General features: G+C 45.7%; 1 protein-coding gene and 1 long non-coding RNA gene across 11 annotated transcripts in view; one reads left to right on the forward strand and one right to left on the reverse strand.

Annotated features, from left to right (window-relative positions):
* The window catches only part of ZNF445 (zinc finger protein 445), a 70,973-nt gene extending 61,927 nt beyond the window's left edge, over positions 1-9,046 (forward strand). For 8 of the 9 annotated variants that reach the window (XM_063611070.1, XM_055280502.2, XM_063611053.1 and 5 more), the window contains one exon: positions 45-7,139. In XM_063611070.1, the coding sequence (XP_063467140.1) occupies positions 45-2,209 (2,165 nt within the window). In that variant the 3' untranslated portion in view covers positions 2,210-7,139. Of the gene's footprint in view, positions 1-44 lie in introns of all 9 variants that reach the window. The other variant, XM_055280460.2, reaches the window with a different exon arrangement.
* A 9,871-nt stretch (positions 9,047-18,917) lies between these two features.
* LOC129483430 (uncharacterized) lies at positions 18,918-20,933 on the reverse strand. 2 transcript variants are annotated; one of them, XR_008658046.2, is made up of 4 exons: positions 20,291-20,933; positions 19,511-19,605; positions 19,224-19,386; positions 18,918-19,125 (listed from the first exon to the last, which is right to left on the reverse strand). It is a non-coding gene; the product is annotated as an uncharacterized lncRNA (long non-coding RNA). The 2 variants fall into 2 exon arrangements; XR_008658045.2 differs by lacking the exon at positions 18,918-19,125 and having other exon boundaries at positions 19,147-19,386; positions 20,291-20,931.
* Positions 20,934-23,327: the final 2,394 nt, after the last annotated feature.

Consider the following 23,327-nt stretch of genomic DNA (forward strand, 5'->3'; position numbering starts at 1 on the left):
GTATGGGAAAAGAATACATTCTCTTGTGTTATATTTTTTGTCAGGAGATGACCTCCAGATTAAAACAAACAAATTCATCTTAAATCAGGAACCTTTGGAAGAAGCAGAAACCTTAGCTGTGTCATCAGGATGTCCTGCAACAAGTGTTTCTGAGGGAATTGGGCTCAGAGAATCTTTTCAACAGAAGAGCAGGCAGAAGGATCAATGTGAAAATCCCATACAAGTAAGAGTTAAGAAAGAAGAGACCAATTTCAGTCAAAGGACAGGAAAAGACTCTGAAGTATCAGGAAGTAATAGTCTTGACTTAAAACATGTTACATATTTGAGAGTTTCTGGAAGAAAGGAATCCCTTAAACATGGCTGTGGCAAACACTTCAGAATGAGTTCACACCACTATGACTACAAGAAATATGGGAAGGGGCTCAGACACGTGATTGGGGGCTTCAGCCTACATCAGAGAATTCATAGTGGACTGAAAGTGAACAAAAAGGACGTGTGTGGAAAAGACTTCAGCCTTAGCTCTCATCACCAACATGGGCAGAGTCTTCACACGGTGGGAGTGTCATTTAAGTGCAGTGACTGTGGAAGGACTTTCAGTCATAGCTCCCATCTTGCATATCATCAGAGACTTCACACTCAAGAGAAAGCATTTAAATGTAGGGTGTGTGGGAAAGCCTTCCGGTGGAGTTCCAACTGCGCGCGGCATGAGAAAATTCACACTGGAGTGAAGCCTTATAAATGCGATTTATGTGAGAAAGCTTTCCGACGTCTGTCAGCCTACCGTCTGCACCGAGAAACCCATGCTAAGAAGAAATTTCTTGAATTGAATCAGTATAGGGCAGCTCTCACCTACAGCTCAGGGTTTGATCATCATTTGGGAGACCAAAGTGGGGAGAAACTCTTTGACTGCAGCCAGTGCAGGAAATCCTTCCACTGTAAGTCATATGTTCTTGAACATCAAAGGATTCACACCCAGGAGAAGCCCTATAAATGTACCAAATGTAGGAAAACCTTTAGGTGGAGATCAAACTTTACTCGTCATATGAGGTTGCATGAGGAGGAAAAATTCTACAAACAAGATGAATGTCGTGAAGGCTTCAGGCAATCTCCTGACTGCAGTCAGCCCCAGGGTGCTCCCGCTGTGGAGAAAACATTTTTGTGTCAGCAGTGTGGGAAAACTTTTACTAGAAAGAAGACTCTCGTTGACCACCAGAGAATTCACACAGGTGAGAAACCTTACCAGTGTAGCGATTGTGGGAAGGACTTTGCCTATAGGTCAGCCTTTATTGTTCATAAGAAGAAGCATGCCATGAAAAGAAAACCTGAGGGCGGGCCATCTTTTAGTCAGGACACAGTGTTCCAGGTTCCTCAGAGCAGTCACTCCAGAGAGGAGCCCTACAAATGCAGCCAGTGTGGCAAGGCCTTCCGCAATCACTCATTCCTCCTCATCCATCAGAGAGTTCACACTGGAGAGAAGCCGTATAAGTGCAGGGAGTGTGGGAAGGCCTTCAGATGGAGTTCCAATCTCTACCGACATCAGAGGATTCACTCTCTTCAAAAACAGTATGATTGCCATGAGAGTGAAAAGACTCCAAATGTGGAGCCGAAAATCCTCACTGGTGAGAAACGTTTTTGGTGTCAAGAATGTGGGAAAACCTTTACACGTAAAAGAACCCTTTTAGATCATAAGGGAATACACAGTGGAGAGAAGCGCTATAAATGTAATCTGTGTGGGAAATCTTATGATAGAAACTATCGCCTTGTTAACCATCAGAGGATCCACTCTACAGAGAGACCTTTCAAATGTCAGTGGTGTGGGAAAGAGTTCATTGGGAGACATACCCTTTCCAGTCACCAGAGGAAACACACCAGAGCAGCACAGGCTGAAGGTAGCCCGCCTGCGCGGTCTTCCTCTCAGGACACAAAGTTGAGATTACAGAAGCTAAAACCACGTGAAGAGATGCCCCTCGAAGACTGCAAAGAAGCTTGCAGCCAGAGCTCCAGGCTCACTGGACTCCAGGACATAAGCATTGGGAAAAAGTGTCACAAATGCAGCATATGTGGGAAAACTTTTAACAAGAGTTCACAACTCATTAGCCACAAGAGATTTCATACTCGAGAGAGGCCCTTCAAATGCAGCAAGTGTGGAAAGACCTTCAGGTGGTCTTCGAACCTGGCTCGGCATATGAAAAACCATATTAGAGATTAGCCTGGGACCTGACAATGACAGTGGGGGTGGGTTCTCAGTCCCCTGCTAGAGAACCCTTAATTATAGGCAGTGTGGAGTAACTTTGATAAAGGGCCCAGCCCTTTCTATTTTGGAAGCTAGTGACAGAATGTCAAGGATTTAAAAGCTCGGGGAGTCCCCAGCCTGCCTGCTAGGATGTGACTCTGGGGAAGCGCAGCACAATGTTCTTTGGAGCCCTTCTGGAGACTTGGGCCCCTAGGAGTGGCCTCTGCACCATAGCCTGCGGCTCCCCTATTCAGGTCTCCTTCCACAACTCTGAAGAGAGAGACCACTGCCCTTTGTGGTTGGACAGAATATCTGTGGCATCATGGGCTATGGCTGCTGGAAAGGGGCCAGTGGGATCCTAGATTTATCTTCAAGTTTGGCCTGTGGCCATGCCTATTCTGTTGACTTTAAAAGCAGCAGCATCAAGAACTCCTAGTCTTCCCAAATGCCCCCTGGGGAGTTCTGGCTGGGGCTTCAGCCTTTCTGGCTGGCTTTTGGATATCTGCTAGGGGGTTAGAGTGGTCTCAGTGGCAGGTGGAGGAGAGCAGGATGCTGGGCTCAAGTGCTTGGCGTGTGGAACTCTACCAGTACCCTGTTGCCATCCCCATCCCACAGGCCTGCATAGGCAGCAGCGATCCATCTGTTTAACAGAAATGTGCTGAGCACTCCCATACACCAGGCACTGGTGTGTTTGCCAGAGACCCAGCAGGGACCAGAACAGATGAAAATCCTGCCATCTTGGATCTTTACAGATGACAAACAAATGGGATATGCAGTATTCTGGATGGTGGTGTGTGTAGTGGACAAAGTGGATCAGAGAAGAGTGAGAGGGAGTGCTGGATTGGGAGATCAATTGTGATTTTAGATAGTCTGGTCAGGGAGGGCCTCAACTGAGAAGGTGAAATTTGAGCAAAGACCTGAAGGAAGCCAGGGAGGTAGCAGGTAGCTCTCTAGGGAGAGTTGCAGGTAGAGGAGATTGGGTCTTGACTGGTGTCCTCAAGATAGCAAGGAAGCCCCTGGGATGGAGTGCAGGGAGCCAGCTGGAAGGGAAGGAGAGGGGCCAGGGAGGCCATAGGCCCGGCCATGTGAGCATCATGGGTCATTACAGGGGCTTGAGCTGCCTCAGAGGGAGGCAGGGAGCTTTTGGACAATTTTGAGTTGAGGAGTGATGTGGTTTGAATCTGAATTATATTTTATAAGGGTTAACCACAGATCCAAGGACTCAGTAAAATGGAATGGGTGAAAGGTTTCTCATGCAGTTACCCTTGCTGCCAGTTGCCATAAGTCAGACTCCTCCCCACTCCATTTCTGAATTTTCTATAGGATCCTCCGCCTCAGCAGATGTAAATGCTTACCATTGTTGTGTTCATGTCTCTAGCCCCTGCACACTGCAGGCCCCTCTCAGCTTCACATACCCCTCTCCATGTATGAGATCTGGTGCTAGCAATCAGATTCAACCCGAAGGAACAAGTGCATGTGCCTGCTGCTCTCAGGAGAAAAGGTGGCCTGTTCTGGGAGGAGCTCCCTCACTGGCCCACCCACTTGTGTTAAAGCAAAAAGCAAGAATCAATTACTTAAAGGCAAAGGAGTGATATTGCTGAAGCATGTGAGTAATCATTGCTTCTGATTATTGAAGAGGTCAGATTATAAATGAAAGGATAAAATGTTTTAATAGTATAGCAGTGTCCCGACTGTAGGGGCCCATTCACGGAGCTGGTCATTTCTTGAAATGAGAAGAAACCAACCTGGAAGATGTCTTTTTCAGTAGAGTATGGAATAATCTTATCTGCTCTGGATTGCCATGAGCAGGTGAAAATGAAGGCTCTGATACTGTGTGGTGGTGTCACGGGATGGTAGGGGCGAGGCAGAAGTCTCCTGTTGGTGTTCTGATGCCTGTTCAGCTTTGTCCTCAGGAAGGTTTGGTCATCTTGGTTCTGTCATCCTCTTGCCTTCCTACGGCAGCAGCTGTTCATGGCACTGAAGGTGTCCCTTCACTGTCCCAAAACTGGCACTAGAAGTGGCTGGGCAGGGGGGCCAGAGTCATAGGAAGGGTCTTGGAGTCATCGGATCTGGGTTCCAGGCATGGTGTGCCTTTTCTTGGCAGGATTGATCTTGAGCAAGTCAATGAACCTCTGCATCGATTTCCTCATGTGTGAAGTTAGAGTGCTTGGCTGTGCTACCTGATTCCTGAGACTGGTGAAAGAGGGCTTGGTTTACCAAGGATCTCCATCAGGTGGTTGACCTCTAGGACCAGGGCCCTCTCAGAGGTGCAGCTTCCATGTCAGTTGGTCTTACAACCATGGAAATGTCCCTTTCCAATCACATTTTTAGCACCCCTTTCCCTCCCATCTCTGCTCCCTTTGCCACAGGATACCTTGTAAAGTTCCTGCCCCAGTACAGGGGTATTTTTACTGTCTTTTTTTTTTTTTTTTTTTTTGAGACAGTGTTGCCTAGGGTGGAGTGCAGTGGCAGGATCACAGCTCACTGCAGCCTTGACCTCCCAGGCTCAGGTCCCACCTGAGCCTCCCGAGTAGCTGGGACTACAGGTGCGTGCCACCGTGCCAGCTTATTTTTTATATTTTTTTTGTGGAGACAAAAGTTTTATTTTTTTTTCCCATGTTGCTCACACTGGTCTCAAACTCCTGGGCTCAAGCAATCCACCCACTTCTGCCCCCAAAGTGTTGGGATTACAGGTGTGAGCCACTGTGCCTGACCTGTCATTTTTATAGAATGAAATGTGCTTATTTTTAAACATTCTAATCAAATTTTAAAATGTGCAAAGAATGAAGTGAAAAACAGAATTTTTTTTTTTTTTGAGATGGAGTCTCACTCTGTCGCCCAGGCTAGAGTGCCGTGGCGCGATCTCCACTCACTGCAAGCTCCGCCTCCCAGGTTCACACCATTCTCCTGCCTCAGCCTCCTCAGTAGCTGGGACTACAAGCGCCCGCCACCACGCCCGGGTAATTTTTTGTATTTTTAGTAGAGACGGGGTTTCACTGTGTTAGCCAGGATGGTCTCGATCTCCAGGATGGTCTCGATCTCCTGACGTCGTGATCCACCCGCCTCGGCCTCCCAAAATGCTGGGATTACAGGTGTGAGCCACTGTGCCCGGCCAAAAAACCAGAAATTATTTTATCCTGAAGTAAGCTGTTTATATTTGGGATAATACTGATCCTGTTTGTCCAATAACCTGAGTTTTCAAATAATTTTAGTTCTATAAGTACTATAATTATATAAATATTAATGAATTCAGATTAGCTGAAAGGAAAAAAAGTAGAAGCCTGACTGACTCCTTGGTGCTAACTACTAAAGATTTTGGCAGAATCAGTGTTGGATTTGGCTTTCCTGTCCCTTCCCCACGCCAGCCCCCCAGAGTGTTCTGCCTTGTGCTGCCTCCCTTCACCTGGAGTGCCACACCCCTGTCTGTGCCGGTTTAGCTCTTCATTCTTCAAGGCCTGACCTTGTCTGACCCTTGTGCCTCTAAACCCGTGGCCCCACCTCTCTTGGTGCCTATGTCAGGTGATGTTTGTGTTTTTGGTTATGTCCATCTCCATAGCCAGACCAAGCACTCTGGAAGCCAGGGTTGGGTGCTTATTTATCTGTTTGCCATGCAGAAAAGATCTTGCACAAAATTACCTCTGTTAAGGAATCTGGAACTGAATTTAGTTTGGTTGAGTCAGGGTTGGGGTTTTTTTAAGGGGCTGTGGGGTGAAATGTTGACTGGAAGCCACCCACAAACACACACCTGCTGGTTAGGAACCCAGCTGTGGGTGGTTCTGAGCTGTTCGGCTTCAGTTGACAGTTTCTGATTGCCCTAAGCACCAGGTCTCATCTTGCATCTCATCCTGGCCTGGAGAACATTCAGGTTCCTTCCAGCCCTTCCCACCTTTCCCCCACTCCCTTGGAGGAACTGAAGTTGGGGTTGAGGAGAGCCAGATGGCTGGAGTGGGTATTTGAAGGTCTTTCTGTCACCTGTTCAGTGTGGTCTGCCCCACCCCTGCTGACCAAGACTGACCGAAATGTAAAATAATACAGAACATCTCACACTCAGAAAGCTGGCACATTTTGAAAGCCCAAGTGTGGGTAAGTGTGTGGAACAACGATAATTCACACTGCTTTTAGAAATTGTGAGAAATACTGTGCCAGGCAATTTGCAAAATCTTGGAAGGTTGTGTGCACTTAACCACCCAGCAACTACTCCTGGATGCATCCTAGAGAAGTGCCATGTGAACAGAGAATGATTTTAAGACTTCACTGAAGTATTGTTTAGGTAGCAAGGTTGGGAAAAGCCTGCATTTCATCAGCAGAAGAATGGATAAATAAATGGGTTGGTTTTGGTCCTTGGAAAATGAATATGAAAGAGTTACGTCTCAACACAGATAGATGAAAAATTATGCTGAGAAAGTTGGTGAAGCTACGTACAAGGTACTGTTTGTGTAAAGTTAAGCATACTGTGTACCTGTGGGCACGTTACTTCAACTTGTTTTTCACTTTTTCTGTAAAATGGGATAGTAGTGGCAATCTCACAGGGTGATTGTGGGTGGGGGGTGGTCAATGAAGTAATGCATGTAAAATGCCTAGAATAGTGTCTAGCATGTAAGCATTGTGGACATATAGAAAGTGTTATTGTTTTGCACAGTAATCTATTTTCTGTGGATTCAAATAATATGAAATGAGTATAAAATCATGTATTGGAACGATGTGTGCAAGTCACCATTCTGCCTTCCTAAGGCAGGAGACCTGATGGATTTGGGGAGGGTACATGGGGACTTCAGTTGTGTTTTCTTTGTTTTTTTTTCTAAAAATTGATGCAGAGGCATCAGAATGTTAAGATTTTAACAGGATAGTGTGGTGGGTACTTTTTAACTGTTTGCTTAAAGTGTTTCAAAGTAAAAATATTTCTTAAGCATGGTCTCTGACATCTTATGACTTTATAGAAATCCCTGCCAGGTACATGATGTTACTTAAGAGTGAGCCAATTAATCTTTCAAGGCTTCCATTTCCTCACTGGCAAAAATTGGGAGTGTCAGAGGCGTTTGAACCAGAGTGACTCCATCTTGAATAGGGAACTGGGTAAAATAAGGCTGAGACCTACTGGGCTGCATTCCCAGGAGGTTAGGCATTCCAAGTCATGGGATGAGACAGGAGGTCAGCACAAGATACAGTCATAAAGACCTTGCCAATAAAACAGCATGTGGTAAGGAAGCTGGTCAAAACCAAGATGGCAATGAAAGCGACCTCTGGTTGTCCTCACTGCTGTAATTATACTGTAATTATAATGCATTAGCATGCTAACAGACACTCCCACCAGTGCCATGACAGTTGACAAATGCCATGGCAGGCCTGGCATGATGGCTCACGCCTGTAATCCCAGCACTTTGGGAGGCCAAGGCGGGTGGATTATGAGGTCAGGAGATCGAGACCAGCCTGGCCAACATGGTGAAACCCTGTCTCTACTAAAAAATCAAAAATTAGCTGGGCATGGTGGCACTCGCCTGTAATCCTAGCTACTTGAGAGGCTGAGGCAGGAGAATCTCTAGAACCCGGGAGTCAGAGTTTGCAGTGAGCCAAGTTGGTGCCACTGCACTCCAGCCTGGGTGACAGAGTAAGACTCTGTCTCAAAAAAAAAAAAAAAAAAAAATGCCATGGCAATATCAGGAGTTACACTACATGCTCTAAAAAGGAGAGGAACCCTCAGTTCTGGTAATTGCTCACACCTTTCCAGGGAAACTTATGAATAATCTACCCCTTGTTTAGCATATAATCAATAAATAACCATAAAAATAGGCAACCAGCAGCCCTTGGGGCTACTCTGCCTATGGAGTAGCCATTCTTTATTTCTTTACTTTCTTAATATTAACTACTTTCAGTTTGTGGACTCGCCCGAATTGTTTTCTTGAGCAAGGTCCAAGAACTGTCTCTTGGGGACTGGATCACGACTTTCTGGTAACAGGAGCAATACAAATGGCTATTAGTAAACGAATGCTTAAGTAACTCTAGTACATCTATGATAAAATACCAGGCCACAGTTTTTTTTAAAAATGAAGATATTCTCTATATACTGACGCACAATCACCAAGACATGCACTTTATAGGAAGTTATAAACTCCTCCTTGCCTAAATCTCCTTAATTTTGCTTAATAACAAGTGAAGCCAGAAGCCATGAACTCATAATTTTAATGAAGAAATGGGATCCAGAGGATGGAGATGCTTTTCATTCTACTTTATTAGATGAGGAAAAGGAGAGTAAATACTTGTATGCCAGCTACCACACCTTTTAAAGTTAATGCTAACCCTGCTAAGAACAGCAAGGAGATTTTATATCAGCCAGATTTTAGTTGCCAGAAACCACACCAGTTATTTTAGCAAAGAACTTAAAAGAAGCGTACTATATTTAAGTAGCTAAAAAGGCAAGAAGAAAATGTCAAGGTGTCTTGGAAAAGGCAAGAAGAAAATGTCAAGGTGTCTTGGAGGTAGTAACTGCTAAGCAGCCGCCACCCCAGGACTGGGGGAGCTGGAATAGAGTCCCTCCATGTTTGATGTTTGTCTGCTAACAGCTTTCAAGCTCTCCCCCTCAATTTGCCCGGATCTGGACAAGCTGATAAGAAAGCCCAGGCACTTCCTCTTTGCGCCAGATGGGAAGTTCAAACTCTGCAAACCCTGACTGTCAGAAATGCACTGAGCTCTCATAACTACAACAAAAACCAGAGCCACCTGCCCCTCCTTTTCACTGAAGCCCAACAGACTGGCATGGGTGCCTGCTTTGCTTTCCCTAGAAAGCCTCATGTGAATAGTAAACTTTTTCATAACCTCTTGGTGTCTGCAGTATCATCAGTTTCAACATCCGAACCAGTTTTGAGTGATAGTAGTTTGTTGATCCTACCTCATATGGAGCAAAGTGCAAAGCAGGAACAAAGAGACGTGGCTAGAATTGTTGAAAGGTGGGAGATTGAAAGAGGGACCTTGTGGAGCTGAACTTAGACCTATGGAGGAGGAGTGGACTGCTGGGCTGACATAGTGTCTGTGCTCAGGGAGGGGCCCTGTGGCCTTTGGATCCGTGCTTCTGTGGAGAGGTCCCAGCTACTAATGCTGGGGCAGGGAGTAGAAGGGAGGGTCACAATGAGACTGAATGTTAGTTAACCACCTTTTGCCTGAAGAACATGTAATGGCCTTCCCTGAGGCATATGTCTTCCAAAAGTCCGCTGATGTTGCTCAGGACCTATGCCCACCACCGCTTTGCATTTTGCTTTTATTTATTTATTTATTTATTTATTTATTTATTTATTTATTTATTTATTTTTGAGACAAGGTCTCTGTTACCCAGGCTGGAGTGCAGTGGCACGATCTCAGCTCACTGCAACCTCCACTTTCCCAGGCTCAAGCAATTCTCCAGCCTCAGCCTCCTGAGTAGCTGGGACTACAAGTGTGCACCACCACGCCCAGCTAATTTTTGTATTTTTGTAGAGACAGGGTTTGGCCATGTTGCCCAAGCTGGTCTTGAACTGGCCTTAAGTGACCCACCTGCCTCAGCTTCCCAAAGTGCTGGGATTACAGGTGTGAGCCACCGTGCCTGGACTCCTTTTAAAAAAATTATTTTTTGGCCGGGTGCGGTGGCTCACGCCTGTAATCCCAGCACTTTGGGAGGCTGAGGTGGGCGGATCACGAGGTCAAGAGATCGAGACCATCCTGGCTAATGCGGTGAAACCCCATCTCTACTAAAAATACAAAAAATTAGCCGGGCGTGGCAGCGGGCGCCTGTAGTCCCAGCTACTCAGGAGGCTGAGGAGGGCAGATCACGAGGTCAGGATATTGAGACCAGCCAGCCTGGCCAATATGGTGAAACCACATCTCTATGAAAAATAACAAAAATTAGCTGGGTGTGGTGGTGCATGCCTGTAATCCTAGCTACTGGGGAGGCTGAGGCAGGAGAATCACTTGAACTCAGGAGGTGGAAGTTGCAGTGAGCCGCGATTGCACAACTGCACTCCAACCTGGGCGACAGAGTGAGACTCTGTCTCAATTAAAAAAAAAAATGTGAAGTGCAAAATGTGACTGAGGAGATACAATACTCTCCAGATTGCATAATTTTGCCAATTTTTACAGAAACCTGGGGCATCTGTAGAGATATCGTCAGAAGCATCGGAACAAGAGCAGCTCCATGTTGAACAGGGGCTGGGTAAAAGTGTCACAGGTGTTTGAACCAGAGCGACTCCATTTTGAGTGAGGGCTGGGAAAATGAGGCTGAGACTTACTGGCCTGCATTCTCAGAAAGTTAGGCATTCCTAACCTCTAGGATTGAATTGGGACCCCTTTCCTGTAACATATTTCTGGTGACCACAGAAGGGACTATAGTGCAGAAACGTTGACCCAACGACTACCTTTGCATGTTGGGGTCCTGTAACATATTTCTGGCAAACCACAGAAAGGATGATACTGAAGAAATCCCCAGAACCCCAAAGAAATAGACTGCAGCACTGATACTGATTGGACGACTTTGGGTAAGTGATGGGGTACCCGAGTAACAAATGGGATTGGGTTAGAGGCCCAACTTAGGGAGTTGGAGTTTCTCCTAAGACAAAGTGGGTTAGAGGCCCCTCTTAATAAAAGGCAAGGACACTTGACTGACCTCAGGTTAGAGGTTACTCCATCCTACTCTTGTCTATGGAGTAGCTGTCCTTTCACCACTTTACTTTCTTAATAAACTTGTTTTTGCTTTGCACTGCGGACTTGCCCTGAATCCTTTCTTGCACGAGATCCAAGAACTCTCTCTTAGAGTCTGGATCAGGACCCCTTTCCTGTAACAAAATGAGGCTGAGACCTGCTGGGCTGCATTCCCAGATGGTTAAGGCATTCTAAGTCACAGGACGAGATAGATTGGTACAAGATCCAGGCCATAAAGACCTTGCTGATAAAACAGGTTGCAGTAAAGAAGCCAGCTAAAACCCACCAGAACCAAGACGGTGATGAGAATGACCTCTGGTCATCCTCACTGCTACCCTCCCACCAGTGCCATGACAGTTTACAGATGCCATGGCAATATCAGGAAGTTACCCTATATGGCCTGGAGAGGGGAGGCATGAATAATCCACCCCTTGTTTAGCATATCATCAAGAAACCATAAAAATGGACAACCAGCAGCCCTCGGGGCTGCTCTATGGAGTAGCCATTCTTTTATTCCTTTACTTTCTTAATAAACTTGCTTTCTCTTTATGGACTTGCCCTGAATGCTTTCTTGTGTGAGATCCAAGAACCCTCTCTTGGGGTCTGGATTGGGAACATTTTTCGGTAACAAGGGTGCAGGATCATCGTGGAAGGAATATAAAGTCAGATCAGGCTGAATTCTTTGATATGGGATAATTAAGCAGAGATTTGTGGTTCATTGTTTTAACTTGAGAAGCTGAGAATGGCTGTCTTCATTTGCTTGTGAGTTGTTGAGATATGGACCCACTGTAATCCCAGCTTGGGAGGCTGAGGTGGGAGGATTGCTTGAGGCCAGGAGTTTGAGACTGGCTTGGGCAATGTAGTGAGAACTCGTCTCCAAAAGAAAAAAAAAATACGGATCCAAACATAACCTGCACTAAATGAGTTGAAATGCAAGAACTTCGTTGGTATACTGTAGAGGAAGATAGTAAACACTTAGGGAGATAAAAATGCTTGAGTATGTATCATGTAAATACCTGCTAACCCACCCAGGGAGGGTCCAGAGGATACTCTTTTCATTAAGACTATGAGAAATAAATTCATTTAGAGAGTGCCAGATATTCTACACAGGCCACATTACAGTAGGAAATGCTCCCTCAAGTGCAGTGGGGCTGATGGAATCCTGAGGAGGCAGGGACCATATGGTAACACTTAGTCACCAAAAACATGATTGGTGTGGTGACTGCCATGGACAGTGCAGCTAAGGCAGGATCCTGAATGGTCTGACCCACAGAGATCTGTGATGTCTGCCTGCTGATCATAGTGTCCTGAGAACTGAAATGGATGGGCTGCCTACTAAAGTTTTACTTGATCCGAGTAAGTAGGAAAGCTCCAGGTCTGGTGAATAGAGAAGTCTGACCTAAATTACCAACACAGAGTTACAATCCCTCAAACAATTCCAAGTCTTGATCTAGTTCACAGACCCACAGCTTCTTGAATAAAGGATAGGTCAGGTCCCTTTGAGGTAGGACCCTGCTGCACTGACAATAATTTATACTTTTTATCTTCCTAGGCCTCCCCAAAGGCACCCAAGGCCATTTATCAGGGTGATTGTGCATTGGGAAGGGCAAATAATTAGACTTTTCTGGGATAACCAGCCTCTAGTTCTGAACTAGCAGTAATTACAGGAGACTCAAAATGCTACCATGGTTCCTCAGAGTATGAGTGTATGGAGGTCAGGTGATCAATGGACTTTTTGGCTAAGATTCATCTCACAGTAGATCTAGTAGATTCCTGAACCCATCCTATGGTTATTTCCCTGGTTCTAGAATGCATAATTAGAAGAGACATAGTCAACAATGGGCAGAATCCCACACTGGTTCCCTGATCCATACAGTAAAAGTAATTCTGGTAGAAAAGGCCAAGTAGAAGCCACTAGAGCTGCCTCATTCACAAAAATATTAAAGCAAACTAATACCACATTCCTAGAGAGACTGTCGAGATTAGTACCACCATCAAAGACAGGAACACATCCCCACTTAGCTCACCTACTCAGCCTGTGCAGAAGACAGATGGATCTTGGAGAATGACAAGTGGATTAATTGTAAATTTAATTGACTAGTGACTCCAAGTGCAGGTGCTGTTTCCACATGTGGTTTCAGTGCTGAGCAAACGACACATCTGACAACTGGTTTGCAGATGTTACTGAGCCAGGCCCAGGTTTGTTCTGTTCTCACACAGTAAATCAGTCACTGTGACATGGGTTTTGCAAAAGAGAGAAGAATTATTCACGAGGCTGTCCAGTGAGGAGATGGGAGAATGGCTCTCAAATCCACCTCCCCAAAGATGAGACTTAGAGAGATTTATAGGTTAGAGAAGTAGGGTGGTCTAAGGCATGGGGAAAGGTGATTGGCAGTGGGGAAAAATGCAGTCATAATTGGGGTTCATATGACATGTACAGAAAATGGTGGCATTAACATGATCTGAGGGTGGAGTTTTTGGCCCTCTGATGTCAAAAGGCCACCTCTTGGGCATGTGTACAGGCCCAGTTGAAGGGTTGGCGGTCTCAGCTGGTTTGAACTGGACAGGATCTGCCCCAAGTTCCTGAAAAATAACTCAAGTGATTGTTACGGTGACTTACAAATGTTATCTATAAGGTAGCACGTAAAAGTTGAGTTACAGTGTTCAATAGCATAGCCTTCAGCTATCGTGGCCTTTGGCTTCACAGAGAAAAAAAATAACGAAGAGCAAGCAACCAAAAGCAAGCGGGGCAGGCAAAGTGTGGCACACCCGATCTGATTATCCCCTTGGCTGCCCAGTTACCCATCTGGTGAATGTTTCTTTTTCTATACCTGTGAGTAAAGACCATCAAGAACAGTTTGCTTTCAGCTAGATACACCTTCACCACCCTATCTCAAGGCTACCTCAACTCTGCAGCCCAGCTCATGATCTAGTTCCCAGGTCCTTTGAGAACCTTTTCACCCTCAGGACGACACACTGTTCCATTATATTGATGACATTATGGTCACTGGACCTGGTGTGCAGGGAGTAGCAACTGCTCCAGACATGTTGGGAGACACATAATATGACTCAATGTGGGAAATAAACCCGCAACATGGCTAAGGGCAAATAATGTTTCCAAAACTACTTTCTCTCTCTCTTTTTTTTCTTTTTTGAGACAGAGTCTCACTCTGTAGCCCAAGCTGGAGTGGAGGCAATCTTGGCTCACTGCAACCTCCACCTCCTGGGTACAAGTGAAGCTGCTTCCTCAGCCTCTTGGGACTACTGGTGTGCGCCACCACACCCGGCTAATTTTTTTTTTTTTTTTTTTTTTTGGTAAAGGCAGGGTTTCACCATGTTAGCCAGCTTGGTCTCGAACCCTTGACCTCAAGTGATCCGTCCACCTCAGCCTCCCAAAGTGCTGGGATTACAGAAGTGAGCCACCAAGCCAGGACTTTTTCTCTCTTTCCAATAGTTATGTTCTATATGTTTAAAAGGGACACGAGACAATTTCATATGTGATTTTCTGGATCACATGATAATTCCACATTTAACATTTTGGGGAAATGCCAAACTTTTCCAAAGGGGCTGCCTGGGAGTCTCAGCTCTAGTTCTCAGCCCTCAGCAGCCATTCGTTTCCTCAGGGGGGCCTCAGTGCTGCCTTCCAAAGTCCAGGGCTGCCTTGAGACCTGATCAGGACCGGCTATTTTGCCAGGTGCAGTGCATGATGTTAAAGATCATTCAGAATTTCAAGACCCTGACAGCAGAGCAAGATAGCAGGCAGAGGCCATTCTAAGTTTGGGGCCCCACAGGGCTGCCCAGGCTGCCTGCCTGTGAAGCCAGCCATGCCTGATGGAGATGCTTTTGCCATGGTGAGAGGGAAAGTGAGCTGATGGTTCTCCACTTTCCCACTCTATCTCTCCAGGTCTGGCTCCTCTAAGGGCAGAAGCCAGAACTTGTTCCCTGAACCTTCTGCAGTCTCCCTCCCTGGGCATTTCTCTCATAACCTCATCAGACCCCCCAGGAATGGCCTGACATGGGTTCTGGAAATAGAACATGGGTTGTCAGAATGGCTCTCTGAGACTTCATTGAGTTGTCTTTCCTATTTCTTTCCTCAACAAAATGTCCACATCCTCAATCTCCTCTTCTGTCTCAGCCGGAAAGATGAAAAGAACAATGAGGCTTAGGCCAGGCGTGGTGGCTCACACCTGTAATCCCAACACTTTGGGAGGCCGAGGTGGGCAGATCACCTGAAAGTGGGAGTTTGAGACCAGTCTGAACATGGTGAAACCCCGTCTCTACTAAAAATGTAAAAAGTAGCCAGGCGTGGTAGCGGGCACCTGTAAATCCCAGCTACTGGGGAAGCTGAGACAGGAGAATCGTTTGAACCTGGGAGGCGGACGTTGTGGTGAGCCGAGATAGCGCCACTGCACTCCAGCCTGTGCAGCAGAGCGGGGAAAAAAAAAAAAAAAAAACGATGACCCTTAGCATCCCAGGAAGCTTTGGGTGGTGAGAGATGGAGAGTTTCTCCTTCCTGTGGTACTTCAGTTTCCCGTCTCCTTGTTAGGATGTTGCAAAGCTGGTCTGCTGAGGTCTTCTGTGATCTCCTGTGCTTCCTACACTTCCACCTGAAAATGAACCTACTGCAGGGATGAATCCATGAGCAGAATTTTAATGAAAAGGAAGCAGACACAAAGGAATCCATGGTGTGTAACTCCACCGACTTAAAATGAAAAACACACACAACAAAGAACAAGCATGATGCTGATGCTGCTTCGCCAGCTCGTTACCTGTTGGGTTCTGCCATTCAGGGATGTAAGAGGGAAGCTGGGATGTTGGAGGACTGGAGTGTGAAGGTAAATTTTAGGTGTCAACTTGGCTGAGCCACAAGGTCCCCAGGTATTTGGTCAAGCGTTATGCTGGGTGTTTCTGTCAGGTTGCTTTGGATGAGATTAACGTTTAAATTTGTGGATTTTGAGGAAAGCAGATTGCCCTCTATCATGTGGGTGGGCTTCATCCAATCACCTGAAGACCTGAGGAGAACAAAAAGTCTGGCTGCCCCAGACTGTGTCTCAGGCAAGAGAGAATTCTTCCGCAGACTGCCTTCAGAGTTCATGCACACCATCCACTAGTCCTGCTCCACAGCAGGTGCCACTGGGCTCTCACTGGAATATGTATTCTCCTGGATCTCCAGTCTGCTCATCCACCCTGAAGATTTGGGAATTGCCAGCCTCCATAATTCTATGAGCCAATTCCTTATCATAAATTCATAAATCCCTCTCTCTCTCTCTCTCCCTCCATACACACACACACACACACACACACACACACACACACAAATGAGTGTAGATGTGTTCCAATAAAACTTCATTTAGGGACATTGAAATTTAAATTTCAAGGGCTGGGCATGGTGGCTCAACGCGTGTAACTTGGCATTTTGGGAGGCTGAGGCAGTCAGATCACTTGAGGTCAGGAGTTCGAGACCAGCCTGCCCAACATGGTGAAACCCCGTCTCTACTAAAAATACAAAACATGTAGCCACGTGCAGTGGCTCATGCCTGTAATCCCAGCTGGGAGGCTAAGATGGGAGAATCACTTGAACACAGGAGGCAGAGGTTGCTGTGAGCTGAAATGGTGCCCAGGAGACAGAGCGAGACCCTGTCTCAAAAAAATAAAAAATAAAAAATAAATTTCATATAATCTTCAGGTATATTAATGCATTTACATATTGTCTGTGGTTGTTTTAACCCTTCAGGTCAGAAGTAGCCCACAGCCTTTACACAGTATTTACCACTGTTATAGACATCTTTAAATATGGTTCACTTTTGCCTGTTTTTGTACTTTATGGAAATGAAGTAATAAAGTATTGTCTGTCTTGCATTTTTTGTTCAAAATTATGTTTGTCAGTTTTATGTATGTCATTGCATGTGATGATGCTGTATTTTCATTATATCATGGTATTCTGTGTGTGATGATACCACCGTGGAGCTCCAGCTCACTCTTTTTTTTCTCTTTCTTTCTTTTTTTTTTTTTGAGACGGAGTCTCACTCTGTCACCCAAGCTGGAGTACAGTGGTAATATCTCGGCTCACTGCAACCTCCGCCTCCCAGGTTCAAGTGATTCTCCTGCCTCAGCCTTCCAAATAGCTGGGATTACAGGCATGCACCACCATACGCAGCTAATTTTTGTATTTTTAGTAGAGACGGGGTTTCACCATGTTGGCCAGGCTGGTCACGAACTGCTGACCTCAGGTGATCCACCTACCTCGGCCTCCCAAAGTGCTGGGAATACAGGCATGAGCCACTGTGCTCAGCCATCCAGCCCACACTTTATGGACATTGGGCCCTGCCTAGTTTTTGTCCTGGCTCACTGGGGATGGCCTATGTCCAGCTCTATGAAATTTGTAGCCAGCCTTTGAGTTCCTTTTAGCAATGCTTGATTGTGCCAGATCGCTCCATGTTCGCTAATATCATAGGCTTGCTATGAAAAGCAACACCCAAAATCTTGTCTTTGCTAGCAGTACCAGGGCTATCTCCTACAAAGACTGCCTCTTCAGAGCCACAGCTCACAACTGCCTTGGCTGGGGTGTATGAGTGGCTGAGTTTTTCAGACTTGCAAGGCACCAAATTATTCAGTTTGTGTGTGGCAGGCCAGTCAGGGGTTCCCTACATTAGCAACACTCTGGGTCCTTCTAGCTCTCCTTGCACACTGGCAAACTCCAGCCAGAGGCCACTTTTCTCACAGGAGTTTGTTAAAAGCAGCCAAGGAGGAGCCAACAAAACCAGCATTCTGGATTCTCGCCGTTTTCCTAATGCCACAGATTTGGTCAAATTATGATCCACCCTCCAAGCTAACACAGGCTGCAACCTGGCCAAACATTTTACATGAGGTGCCAGCCTCCCCATCTCGAGGACAGGGATACTGCTAAACATTCTACACTGCCCAGTGCTGTCCCAACAACAAGGAATTATCCAGTCCCAAATGTCAAGAGTGCCAAGATTAAGGAACACTGCTTTATTTTATTTTTATTTTTTTTTGAGACAGAGTCTTGCTCTTTTGCCCTGGCTAAAGTGCAGTGGTGCTATCCTAACTCACTGCAGCCTCAAATTCCTAGCCTCAAGTGATCCTCCCACCTTAGCCTCCTGAATAGCTAGGGCTACAGGTGCGTAACACCACACCCAGCTAATTTTTTAAAAACTTTTTTGTAGAGATGGGGGTCTTGCTAGGCTGGTTTGAACTCCTGGCCTCAAGTGATGCTTCTGTCTCGGCCTCCCAAAATGCTGGAACTACAGGCATGAGCCACAGTGCCCAGACCGAAACCATGCTTTAGAAAGACATTCCTTTAGTCCATGTCTGCTCCTGGTAAACATTTTATCTTGAAAGTCTTCATAGTTCCCTAATTGTTGAATAATTAGCTGAACATACAAATCTGAGATGTCTGATTTTTTTCAGTATGTTAATATTATTTCATTAAACTTTATCATTTTTAATTTCAAGTCATCAGGTATTTTCCCTAGCAGCTTTCAAGGTTTGTCTTCAGTGTTTCATGGTTTTGCTACAATGTAACTAAGTGTGGATGTTTTCAATTATCCTCTGTGGGATTCAGTGGCATCCCTCACTCTGAGAATTCCTGTTTTCCATCAATTTTGGGAAATTCTCAGCTTTATCTCTTGGATGTAGCCTCCCCTTTCCCTGTGTGATCTCCTAGAACCTGTCTGTGCTCTGTTGGAACTTTTCCTTCAAATGTCCTGTCACCCATCTCTGGACTCCTTAAGGAAGATTGCACTTCAGATCTTGTTCGAGTTCACTTGGCCCCTCTGCTACCTGCATCTTATCTTTTTTTGTGTGTGGGTGATGGAGTTTTGCTCTGTCGCCCAGGCTGGAGTGGCGTGATCTCAGCTCACTGCAACCTCTACTGCGCCCGGCCTGCTAACTGCATCTTATCTGATGTTTAACCTGTCTGTTGAGTTTTTATTTCTAATGATATTTTTCATCTCCAAAATGGGAAAAGCACATGTTAGCACAAATAATGAAACATTGGATATTGTTTTCTAAGGAATTTATTTGAAAGAATTATATCTATGGAAAATAAATATTCCAAAAAAGCTCTGAATTTTAGATGTTGAGATATTTCAAAGGTCAAACCAGGCCATGATTTGTGCTGGGCTGAAGGCCTGTGAGGACCCCATGCAGGACCCCAGTGTGACGGTCACAGACTGGAGGATGACCTTCTGGGGGCTGAAGGACATCACCTTTTTGGACAAATCATAAATGTAGGAAAGCTCTGGGGCTGGGCGGGGGTGGCTTGGGGGATGGGAAATGTGGGGCTCAGTGGCATAGGGAGTGGTACCTGTGGCCCACACTTTCGGGAAGGGTCTGGGAGAGGGGAGTGCAGGATGCTTGTGTCAGGCAGTGGCAGAGGGCTCCTGGCTTCAGCAGGCACGAGGTCAATGCTTCTTGGGCCGATTTCTCTTAGGTAAGGCAGCAGCAGGGGGTGTCCCTGGACTCAGTGCCTGTGTGGGAACATGAGATGGGCCTCTGGGACAGGGAGGAGCCACCTCCCCAGGCCCACATCCAGACAGGGGTCCACATTGCAGGCTCCGCAGAAAAGCAGGAAATGGTGCAGGAGGATCTAACCTGGATGCAGGGTAGGTTATTTGTTCTGTGACTTCATTTGCCCACGTGCATGTGAGTAGAGGCTTGTTCCTTGACCCCAATTGACTTGTAGACATCTGAAGGAGAGGAAAGACAGCCTAAGTGAGTTCTCCATCAGTGGGCAATAGAGGAACACATCCTCATGCTGCACACCTTCGAAGAAACTGTGTGGTCTGTGGACTTCAACAAACTAACCCATGCTCCAGGGGTACAGACTTTGTCAGACACTTTAAAAGCTTTTCCAAGAATAGGAGAGGACTCATAAGCTGTCCCAAGTGAATTTGTAGGTTTGAACAAACCTTCAGTAAGAAACACGGTGGACACCTCCAAGTCATCCTCTCCTGACACGTTTGTCAAAGTCCATTTCCTGTGAATTTATAGATTCTATTAGTTTTTATTTATTTATTTATTTTTTGAGACAGAGTTTCACTGTTGTCGCCCAGGCTGGAGTGCAATGATGCAGTCTTGGCTCACTGCAACCTCCACCTCCCTGGTTCAAGTGATTCTCCTGCCTCAGCTTCCCAAGTAGCTGGGACTACAGGCGTATGCCACCACAACTGGCTAATTTTTTGTATTTTTAGTAGAGGGGGGTTTCACCATGTTGGCCAGGCTGGTCTCGAACTCCTGATCTCAGGCGATCCACCCGCCTTGGCCTCCCAAAGTGCTGGGATTACAGGCATGAGCCACTGCGCCCGACCGGTTCTATTACTTTTATAAGGTATGAAGAGATAATCCTTCCTGGTGAAATCTGAAAGTCCTTACCTTCTAGGTTACTGAGGTTTCAAGGTCTGAGCAGCAGATTGGCTGTTTGATGTGAGGTGGAGAAGATGGGCCTGGTCAAAGGGGCAGCCTTTGGGTTGGAACTGGATGCCCAGTGTGTCTGGGAGAAGGAAGGCAGTGAAGGGAAGGACCATGAAAAGGAGTGGCGGAAGACTGGCAGTCCCTTCACCCCACAGCCCTCTGCTTCATTCTCTGGCAGCTGTCCCTGACCTTTGTGACATCAAGGTCCCAGCCAATCACGGCGCTCACTCCTGCTCTCCCAACAGCCTCCAAGGCAAATCCCTGGAGACTCCACCCACTGAGCTCCTCCCCTGGGGTTCTCTAAGCACTCTGAATTTGTGGACAAAAGCCCCTTTACTACCAGCATAACTACATACTTCACTTGCACAAGTTGGCATGCCTGGGTGAGGGCAATTATTTTAGTCATATGAGCTTCGATTTCTGGAAGAGTCAATTCAGTTTTTGAGAGTGCTCTATATTTCAAGGGTGAATTTATACCTGTTATTTTATTTTATTTATTTATTTTTGAGAAAGGGTCTCGCTCTGTCATCCAGACTGGAGTGCAGTGGCACGATCTCGGCTCACTGAAGCCTCTGCCTCCTGGGTTCAAGCGATTCCTGTGCCTCAGCCTCCCGAGTAGCTGGGACTACAGGCATGTGCCACCACGTCCAGCTAAGTTTTGTATTTTTGGTGTAGAGATGGGGTTTCACTATGTTGGCCAGGCTGGTCTCGAACTCCTGGCTTGAACTGATCTACCTGCTTCGGCCTCCCAAAGTGCTGGGATTACAGACGTGAGCCACCATGCCTAGCCAAAATTTTTTATTTTAAATAAGTTATGGAAATGATGAAAATATTTCATTTATAAAATAAATGTGGGCCGGGTGCTGTGGCTCACGCCTGTAATCCCAGCACTTTGAGAGGCCGAACACTTTGGGAGACCTCAGGTGGATCACCTGAGGTCAAGAATTTGAGACTAGCCTGGCCAACATGGTGAAAACCCATCTCTACTAAAAATACAAAAAATTAGCTGGGCATGGTGGCACACACTTGTAATCCCAGTTACTCGGGAGGCTGACAGGAGAATCGCTTGAACCTGAGAGATGGAGGTTGCTGTGAGCCGAGATTGTGCCACTGCACTCCAGCCTAGGGACAGAGTGAGGCTCCATCTCAAAAATAAATAAATAAATAAATAAAATTAATATAGGAAACAGGAAGCTTGAATTATGAGAAATCTAATTTTGGTCTGGAATAAGCCAAAATATTGTACTAACATTTTTTTTAAAAAGATAAACTAATAATTAAAGAGTGAATCATGCTAACGTTTTCCTTTATTTTGAAGTTGGCGTCTTTTCTTATGTCGTAGCTAGTTTAAAGGGTTATCAGGGAAATACATTTTCTAGTGTCCATAAAAAAATAGTTCAATAACTTTTTTCTTTAGACAATTTAGACTTTACCTGAACTAAAAATTCCTAGAATATATGCGTAACGGCTGAATGTAATTTTTGTTAAGTCTTTCATGTTTTCAAAAGAGGGAAAAGGAGAGGAAGTGGGATAGAAAAAAATGAGAGGGAGCTGGCTTTAGACAAATAACTGATCATTTTTCTCTGTAAGAAGAGGGATGAAAGTTTAGACATATATACAATACACACACGAGAGTGTCCTATATCTGGTTTTGACATAATTTCAGTTCGTGACAATTCTATCAAGCCATACAATTTTTTAAAAGACAGAATGTATTAATCTCCAATGTATGGAAAGGAAGGAAGTGATGCCTCTCTGTGAAACAAAATGATCTGTCATTTAGGCAAACAAGACAAAGATTTTCTTCATGAGGGGTCTTTTATTCTTGATATCCAGAGTCTCCTTAAAATGTTTAGCTAAGGCCAGGTGCGGTGGCTCATGCCTGTAATCCCAGCACTTTGGGAGGCCAAGGCCGGTGGATCATGAGGTCAGAAGATCGAGACCATCCTGGCTAACAGGTAAAGCCCTGTCTCTACTAAAAATACAAAAAAAATTAGCCAGGCATGGTGGCGAGCACCTGTAGTCCCAGCTACTCAGGCGACTGAGGCAGGAGAAAGGCGTGAACCCGGGAGGCGGAGCTTGCAGTGAGCCGAGATCGCGCCACTGCACTCCAGCCTGGGCAACGGAGCGAGACTCTGTCTCAAAAAAAAAAAAAAGTTTAGCCAAATATTGATGTTTATACAATAGAGTGATTTGCAGCCAACATTTTTGTTTACCCAACATAATGACAGTTTTGGACCTGAAGCCTTTCACAAAATGTGGAAAGGGCATTGGAAATGTCAACATTTAAAGATGCTTGGTCGGGCATGGTGGCTTATGCCTGTAAGCCTAGCACTTTGGGAGGCTGAGGTGGGTGGATCACTTGAGGTCAGGAGTTTGACCAGCCTGGCCAACATCGTGAAACTCCGTCTCTACTACAAATACAAAAATTAGTCTGGCGTAGTAGCACATGCCTGTAATCCCAGCTACTCAGGAGTCTGAGGCGGGAGAATCACTTGAACCTGGGAGGGGGAGTTTGCAGTGAGCTGAGATGGTGCCATTGCACTGCAGCCTGGGCAACAGAGACTCCATCTCAAAAAAAAAAAAAAAAAAAATGATGCTCATGAGGGAAAAGATGCTCCGATTTCATATTAATTATAGCTAAAGAATATTTTAGAGAAGCATTTTTTGAGTCCAAATTGTGTTTAGGAGCCTCTTCATACCAATTAAAGACAGCAGACCATTGGATATTCAGAATTTTGCTTTGTTTTTGTATTTTATATATCAGAGTTTCCCCAAAGTGATCACTATAATTCTAAATTATCTTTGGGGAAATTGTGCCAGTTAGAAAGCTATGCACATAAGGGGAGCCAATGTTTGGCCTGAAAGAGGCTGAGTTTTCGATAGAAAAGACTCCATGGGAACTTCAGCATGTCCACAGGGTGGTACTTGTGTGACACTGCGTCTTGGAGCCAGCCAAAGACTAACCGGCATTCAGGGTTGTCCAAGGCTTGGAAGA

Source organism: Symphalangus syndactylus, chromosome 1 (genome assembly GCF_028878055.3).
Source record: "Symphalangus syndactylus isolate Jambi chromosome 1, NHGRI_mSymSyn1-v2.1_pri, whole genome shotgun sequence".
Classification (NCBI taxonomy): domain Eukaryota; kingdom Metazoa; phylum Chordata; class Mammalia; order Primates; family Hylobatidae; genus Symphalangus; species Symphalangus syndactylus.